The 9,078-nt window shown below is 39.2% G+C and overlaps 1 protein-coding gene across 1 annotated transcript; it reads right to left on the bottom strand.

Annotated features, from left to right (window-relative positions):
• Positions 1 to 1,679: 1,679 nt before the first annotated feature.
• On the bottom strand, positions 1,680 to 8,752 carry puraa (purine-rich element binding protein Aa). Its single transcript, XM_053649248.1, has 3 exons — positions 8,602 to 8,752; positions 4,411 to 4,466; positions 1,680 to 4,210 (listed from the first exon to the last, which is right to left on the bottom strand). Exon 3 carries the CDS (start codon positions 4,128 to 4,130, stop codon positions 3,270 to 3,272), a length of 861 nt encoding a protein of 286 aa, XP_053505223.1. The 5' UTR covers positions 4,131 to 4,210; positions 4,411 to 4,466; positions 8,602 to 8,752; the 3' UTR covers positions 1,680 to 3,269.
• Between the last annotated feature and the right edge of the window lie 326 nt (positions 8,753 to 9,078).

Below are 9,078 nucleotides of genomic sequence, written 5' to 3'. Positions count from 1 at the left end.
TTTTGAGCCTTGCAGCTTGTGGAAATAGAAGTTTCTGCTTGTGGGTATGGCCAACCTGCAGATCTACATCTTACAAAATTTGAGTTATTTGGTTACAATCGGACAGGGTGGCTCACAGGAACTTTCAGCAGTCGCGGTTTTATTGTTTTGTATTGTTTCACTGTTGCGAGTTCAAATACTTTATGCTCTTAAAGGCCTCCTTAAAGGATGAAGTTCAGCTGGCTTCTACAAACATTACGATGTAGTTGAGAAGTAAATGGCTATAGTGGTGAGGCTTTGCTTGCCCTTCATGCCAACGGTAGCTGGGCAAACTCCATCGACAAACACTCTACATGACAAAGTGTGTGACTTGATCATTCATTTGTTCATATGCGACAGCCTATACGAAACTGTTAGCTTGTAAGCTTGTGAATGTGGTTTCATTTTCTTTTAACCCTTGCGGATGTCATCTCTACTTTAAAGTGCCCGTGAAATCAAAATTGGGGTTTCAGAACTTGTTGTGCCTGTCCAATAATATTATGGACACCAATTACGATACTATATCTAAAAATAACCCACAAAAATAGCGTTCCGAAATTTTTCTACATTGTTGTGTGATGACGTACATCTAGACTTTACTGATGATCATGCAATTATACGCACTCTAGAACACGTATAAATGCCACCCTAGGAGGTGGGTCTTACTCTATACTGTAACAACCTAGACAGAATTATGTACAAATATTGATAGTTTTTTAGCTATAATCCTATCACTTGGACCACTCAATTCTACCACCTGATGCCTCCATGACCCTGTGACGCTCTCTCAGCACTGCTGATGATCAACCTCGGCTAAAAAGTCCATACAGCATGTCACAGTTTTTTTGTGATTGCTGCAGCTAAAATGCTCAAATTTTCTGCAGCTTTTTTCAAATTTTGCGCTGAGATTTTTTTGTGCTTTTATTGTGGAAAACTACGTGAATTGCCGAAATTGCAGTTGCACATTGTTTAGCACAGTCTCTCACAGTGATGTTTGTTGGTAAATGAAACCTTTTTAGCTGTACTCATGTACAAAACATGAATCGAAGGGGGCTTTGACTGAATGCGCGTTGTGATGACTTCACATGATGTGTCTTGGCCCAAATCTGAGGAAAATCTGTGATCATTTTGAAAAACTGCAAGCTACTCCGAATATTGCGGAGTTTGTCTGAGTTTGCTTTAATTTCCGTGATCGCAAAATCCTGGAGGAACTGGCTAAAACCTCCAGAAACAAGTCATCTCATCATCATCTATGATATTATTAAAGTCAAATGGCGTGGGTGAAGACGCAGATGAAAATCCTTCCCACTTCTCATTAAACTCTTTGCTTCTCCATTTTTAAATAGCTCTCTAAGCTCCAGTCAGGTATGTTTACATTCTGCAGGGGAGTGGTGTATCGTGAATGCTACTGGCTGATGTGTAAGTCAACACAACGTCACTCTGACTTCCTGTTTCAGAAGGAACTACGTCAACATACAAAATGAAATCACTTAAATGGGCACTTTAAATTTTCTGAGGCCTTAAGACTCAACTTTTGAGTAAGAGTGCTGAATGACTAAATCGAAATGTAAAATGCCGATACTGCATTGGTTCCTTCGTGTGCAAATAATCACGGTCACTGATTTCATAATATTGTGAACTTTTCTGAGGCAGGATACACCTCTTTTCAATAAGTGCATGGATTCGGAGATGTCTGTAGATAAACCATACCCACAAATGCACTCCATTCCAACTTTGTCCTGCTACATTTCTCAAACTGGGAACGTACCAACATTATCAAGCTTCACTGCAGATCCTTACATGTCTGACTAGGGCTTTCCCCAATACAGGTCCTAAAGGACCCCTGAGAGAGAGAGTGTGAGATTTCATTGCAACAGACCTGTCGTTCATGTATGATCAAGCAGTCAAGGATTCAATACTGTATTTACAGGTTGAACGGAAATTATTCATCAACTAAGTGATCAAACATCACTGACAGGACACTGTCCATGAAATCACTAAATAGAAGGTCCTTGAGGACACATTGAGAAACCCACCTCAATGTAGCTGTGTATAGGTTAACATGCAACAACAGCATTCCTTGGTGCCACTCATACTCTCATTGGTAGACCGATATATTTAAATCCTTCTAGAGATTGTTATTTAATTCCCCCACTAAAAACGTAGGGTATTATCTTCTCTGTAAGCACTGAAATACAGCTGACTCACAAAATCATACTCTGCCTATATATATATTTTTTTTACATTAGCATTTTCATGTTTCTTTGCACCTTCATCTAGGGGCCTGGTAGTTTTGGGAAGAATTTTTCATTACAAAACTTTCAAAGTAGTCTTTCTGTTGTCACTGCTTCCCCTTGTTTAAAGTATCTTTCATAACTTGTCTATACACTTCGCATGACAACAAGACACAAGTACATAGTATACTCATCTGCATGACAATTATTTCAATGGATAAAAAAATACACTGGGATTATACTCCATAGGCCGCCTTTTGCGTATAGGTCTCCATGTCAAGGACCATCGTCCAGTCAAACAGGTCGTCTAAGAAACCGACTGCATTCTTTAGTACAGTGAGCACTTGTGACCTTTGCCAGAGTTAACCTGTACCCAAGGCCTTCTACGTTCACTGACATTTTCACCTCCACGGTCCTGAATAGCCTTCAGGTGATGCTTTTAACATATGAGTGGCATGGTTACCATGACAGCCTCTTAACTGGATTTGAAAATTTAGTTTAAAAAAAAGGAGAGAACATAAAATAAAACCATCTGATTTGTTGTGCTGAAGTTATTAGCTTACACATAAAGGACTGTTTTTTTCATGTTTCAGCAATAATTCCATTTGAACATTGCAAACACTTTTTTTTCCTGTTTTTATAATATCTTTGACGTGTATAAAAGTTCTCGGTTAATAAGGGAAATAAACACTCAGTTCTTTATCTGTAGTCAAGTAGGAAACACAGTTCATAGCCTATATAATGTTATTACTCTGTTTAGCAGCCGCTTACTGTATTAATGGTGGGTAAGTGGATCACATCCAGTGATGGGGTACGAGTTGCACCTGTCATCTTGTGGAGGTTTGCTGTACGTTTGTGGATACTTACTGCCCCTTGGAGTTAAACCGTTACAGTTAAATCTTTACGTTTCTTTCATTTGTACAGTAAAGTTCGTTTTACGCGTCGTTTCGCTTTGTTTTGATCGTATATTTTTTTTTTTTTTGCATGTTATCCTCCCTCCCAACTCTCCGCTCATTATCAATCCTCATCCCCGTCGTCCGGGTGCATCTCTCCCGGCTGTTGTTGCTGCTCGCACACCCTCCTCTCCCGCTGCTTGTCTTGAATCTTTTTCATCTCCTCGGCGTATTTACAGAACGTGCTGCCGAACTTGGCCCACACTTTGTAGGGCACCGTGATGGAGTTGCGGTACGTGGGCTTCACCTCGCTCACGCGCATGAACACGCCGTACTTGTTGGAGCCCACGTCGAAGAAGAAGCGCTTGTTGTCCACAGTGAGCGACGTTCCTTCGGGCAGCTCGGCAGGCTCATCCTCCACGCCGTAGTCGTCGATAAGTTTGGCGAGCGCATCGCGGAACTCGATGAGCCCCTGCGCCGGCAGCGCGATGGTCTGGCCCTGCGCCGAGCCCAAGCCAGGCCCCCGGTTTACCGTCTGTCGGATCCGCAGGAAGCGGCCGCGCTGGTTCTCCTTCAGATCCATGTAATACTTCCGATTCTCGCGCACCAGGAACTCGCTCTTGAGCGCTCGCCTCGGCTCGTCCTGCACCGCGTCCGGGTTGCTGGGCCCAAGCTGCGCGTAGTGCTCGATGAAGTCCCCGAGGTAGTCTCGGAACTCAACGGCCACCGACATGGAGAGCGTCAGGCGGCTCTTGTTGCCACCGGCCCCCACTTCGGCGATCTTTAGGAAGCGGCCTTTCGCGTTCTGCTTCACGTCCAGGTAGAAGCGCTTGTTCTGGATGTCGACGCGCTTGGACGCGAGCTCCTGCGTGTCGTGCTGCAGGCCGGAAGCCGAGCCCGCCCCTCCTGCCACCGCGTGCATGGAGCTCAGAGCCGGGCCCGTAGCCGCTCCTCCCTGCTCACTTCCACTGTCTCTGTCCGCCATGATGCCTGCCTGCCTTCTCCCTCCGTCTGCTGCAACCTCACAGCCAGCCAGCCAGCCACGCGGCCGCTCTCGCGAGATCTCTGCAATGAGACAGACAGGTTGGATTTAAAGCACCTAGTCCCGCCGTTTCACCGAATCCACGATAAGAAAACATACGTGCATGAAACAAATGATAGATACTGCACAATTTTGCTTGTTTTTCCCCCCACCCTCAAATTACATCAAATATCCACATCAACTGCATTTACAATGCAACGCCATATTTGATATTCTTAAATACCTGATCCTGGGTGTCCTGTCTTCTCGTTCTGTGTTCTCTTAATCACCAGCCCTAAACTAAAAGGAAAAAATGAAGAAAAAAAAGGTCATTTAATTTTTTTTTAATTTGTTATTGTGACAGAAATATACAGGTTGGCAGATTATAGCCTAAATATTTGCAAATTTAATGATAACACTAACCAGTTAAAACGGTCATTAAATATTTGTTTTCTTATTGAAGCTCCCACGTTTGATTTTAAAGCCTGCTTTATAGCTACAGTGCACAAGGTTCGAGAAAATATGTACAGACAGTAGTCTAAAGTCAGACAACGGATCAAGGTCTCCAAAAATACACATAATTGTTGTTTGTGCATATGAAGCCTGCTTGTCAACTCATAACTCGTATTTGTAAAGTCACCGAACGCTTTTAATTTCATTGTGTATTTTTCCATTGAGATTCAATTCCACAAACTCGACTTTTATTTCAGAAATTTCATACTGCTCCAAACACGCATAGAAATATACCTGCAACCCTTTAAATATATTATTTAGCTCACCCATAGCACTGTAGTCATTTCTTCTAGATATGATACAATAATTCAAACCCAGATTCATATTCTGCATTATTACAATGCAACAAAACAATATAAACGCCTCTTCTCCTTTTGTGTACATTATTATTATTATTATTATTATTATTATTATTATTATTATTATTATTATTATCCATCCATCTTCTATACCGCTTAATCCTTTTTCAGGGTCTCGGGGAAACCTGGAGCCTATCCCAGTGAGCATCGGGCACGAGGCGGGGTACACCCTGGACAGGGTGCCAATCTATTATTATTATTATTATTATTATTATTATTATTATTATATTTAAATATTCTATTGTCCATGATCAAACAGTTGAGTTTTGTCATCATTTTAATCTCAGTTACCGCTTTATCCTAGTCAGGATGTTGGTCGCGCTGGATCCGGAGTGCATCCTGGGAATGGGCGCGAGGCGGGAATGCACCCTGGATGCGACGCCATGCGCACACATTCCCATCCAAAAGGCAGTTCGCCAAACCATCTACCGGAATGTTTTGGGTTTTTTTGGAAGATGGAAGAAAACCGGAGAAAACCCACGAGGTCACGGGGACAACATGCGCATCACCACACAGATTGAACCGGCGACCCTGGAGCTGAGAGGCGGCAACCGGCTGCACAACCATGCCGCACAGTTGAGTTTTATATCTTTGCAAATTATTTGGGTAGAGTGCAGAAATTCATCTTGATGACATTCATGATACAGATCCCGATTGTCAGTTTATCATTAAATTAAATAAATCGCGTGCATATTTCTCAAATATAATGTTTATATAATGATTGCAAAGCGTTAAATTAAGATCAATGTGAATACAATTAAAGGGAATGAAGCTACCTTAAAATTGCTATAAATGGAATAAATAACATACATTATAATAATAATATACGCCACATTGGACACAGAGAAGGTTTTGACATTTTTTCTGTCTGTGTATGTGGAAAGCCTGACTTTTAACATAATTTTATTAACACAAAAATTCAGGCTTCAACAACGCTGGTTCGCATAAAATTATAACAGGCAATAAAATGTCAATAACATGTCTAAGAAAAACTGGCACATGGACATTCAGGTGTCACAGTATTTTCTCCGTGGACAAAATAAATACAAATCAAATTGCAATCAGAAGAAATACATCTATAAAAGACAATGAATTTAAATATTTTGTGAAAGTATTCGTTGAAGTTTGCCAGGTTTAGAGAAGTGCAATAATAATAGTAATAAAAAAAAATTATGAAAATAAAAAACCAACAACAACAACAACAAAACACTGTTTTGTGGAGAATATTCTGCAGCTTGTTTTATTGTGCATCAGACGCTCATATTAGGTATATGCTCAGGTATATGCAGAGTAACTTGCAGGACTCAAAAAATACTATTAATTATTGTTATTTTTAGTATGTAAAAAAAAGGCGGGTGGTCTTATAAATATGTAATATTTGAATATTTATTTTAGCATCTGAAATTAAATAAAATTACCAACGCATGTCATTTAAGTGCAGAATTGAATCGTGTTTATTGGAGATCTCGGTTGTAGACTTGTAAGAAATCCTTTGGTCTCTTGGACATTTCATGAATTTATAATGCCTTTAATCCTGTCTTCTAAATTGTTTTATCTTTTACAATAATAACTGGGTTAAAACAGAATCTATCAACTAGATATATCTTCTTCTTTTTTTTTTTTTTTTTTTACTTTTTTATGTTATCATAACACAATTATAACATAAGATAACATTATAACATAATTATGTTTCATAACACGCATACGTTTCATTCAAGTCAGTTGAAACAAACGAGTACGCATTAAAACCAGTAAGTCTTAATACGCAAATAGTAGGCCTAAACATTCTATATATATATGTATAATTGGGGTCAAATTGATGCAACAATTTTCTGATAACATTTTATCAGAAATGAAAAAATATATATATAAGTAATTACTCTGTATCTTAACTATTGGTTAGGTGAATAGGAATATAACGTGAGGCAAATAAATTAAAACAATAATAAGGCAGATGAATGCACAAGTATTGACTTCATGGAAATTGTATTGTTCACAAATTTGTAATTAAAATATGTAGTTTTACATGTAGTCATAAAAATAATAGCATAGGCCCATATTTTCGCTTTGGAGTAATATATATATATATATATATATATATATATATATATATATATATATATATATATATATATATATATATGTAATGAAATTAGTAAATTAGTAGATATATTAGTAAATGATGGAAGCGGTACAGGTTTTTGAAAGTCGGAAATTTTTTTTTTTTTAAAAATGGTCCAGGCTCTTGATTACCGGGGAATCTAAACTATCAAGCCTTAACATGCAAATTGTTTAAAGGTTTGTGTTTTTTTCTCCATAATAATGTTGTTTTCTCGATGATTCATAATTCGGGCGAGGCAGACCCAATTCGGGCGAGGCATGGTAATAGTGTCATTAAGACGGCGTTTAAGGCGTTTAAGGGCTCGTAAAGTCAGTCATGTTTTATCCGGTCAGAAAAACCTCTTCAGTATTCAATGAACCTGCTGTACTTGTGACACAAATTTCGAAAAATATTTATAAATAATATAAAATGAGTAAACGCGTTCATCTAATTGATCAAGGAATAAAACAATGACGTGGATCATTTGAATAACAATATCAATCACACAGGGATAGACAGGCTGTGTTTTTCAGTAGAACAATTTTGTTAAATTGTTTTTACTTACTTTTCTATGCTATTCTCTTTTAAATTATATTTTATTGCAATTAAATTCGCAACTCCCACATATGATTACCTGATATATATATATATATATATATATATATATATATATATATATATATATATATGCTATAATAATTTTCAGGTTCAGAAATTATTAACTGATGACTATACGTTTTTTTACAGCTATAAATATATAAATATCGGAAAACAGCAATAACAAAAAACAAAAAAAAGGCAGCAACTTTGCAATAATTCAAGTACTGTCTAAAAGAACACTGTGAGAGTAATTTTACCATTGTAAATGTTTGTTTGTTTTGTAAATTCCGTGTAATTAGTATTCACTTGTGAACTAATCAAAGAACGACTATTGTCACGTCAGGGGTCCTATAGGCCCATTAAAGGGGGTCTTGTAATCGAGAACTGATCACACGAAACCGTGAAATTGGGACCGAAAATAGCAGCGTCCAAGCAGAGTGTGTAAAGGACGGAAAGAGAGAATGACAAGGCATTGTGTTGCAACTGATGTGTCTCAAATGAGGTTTTAAAATGTTGTGACATACTTACGTTCGTAAAAATAAATAAATAAATAAAACCCGTGGTACAATGATTCAAAATGCACTTTGTTTTTACTGCAACGCCCTGTAACGTTTTGCAACTACTTATAGAGTTTGCCTACGCAAAGTGAGCGACACCTAAAGAGTTCGACAAATTCCTTCTGGTGCCATCATGTTGATGAAGAAGCGATTACACTGCATTTAAAAAGTGCGAAGCTCATAAGCAGCTACGCGGTCCGTTTGTTTAGTGTTCCCCCCGCTTAGTCTGCAGCAAGTGCGTTTTAGCGCCTGTGCAGCAAGGAGGAGGGGAAAAAGACGCAGAAAAGCAAGCTGCGAAGGCCTACCGTGAACACTAGCGCGTCTCCCTTTCGCCGCTCCACAAGATGGAACGAAAGAGCGAGTCGTGGCATGGAGACGGACGCACGCGAGTATTGCACGCCGTACGGCCGCCTTCTGATGTCAGCACGCTGCGCTCGAGCTCCTCCTGCCGTCGCATTCGTGCTACTACAGCCTGCGTCTCTGTTAGAACGGTCTCTGCGCATACGTCTACAGACTTACTGCATCATCGTCACTGTCAGCTCTACTCTTTACGCCACAACTAAAAAGTATTATCTGTGGAATGATATTATAATATCATTCCACATAATAATAATATTGCTAAAAGGGTCTAATGTCGTGTGTGTGTGTGTGTGTGTGTGTGTGTGTGTGTGTACAGGTAGTCATACATAAGGCCAGTGAGGACACACTGATACTCAGACACTAATCACCCAGCCTCATTGAGAACTCAAATCTTCCGGAACACGACCCCAGAGCTATTAGAC

This window comes from Ictalurus furcatus, chromosome 18 (assembly GCF_023375685.1).
Source record: "Ictalurus furcatus strain D&B chromosome 18, Billie_1.0, whole genome shotgun sequence".
Taxonomy (NCBI): Eukaryota; Metazoa; Chordata; class Actinopteri; order Siluriformes; family Ictaluridae; genus Ictalurus; species Ictalurus furcatus.
Note: the sequence above shows the minus strand (reverse complement) of the source record. Positions and strands in the feature narration are given on the sequence as shown.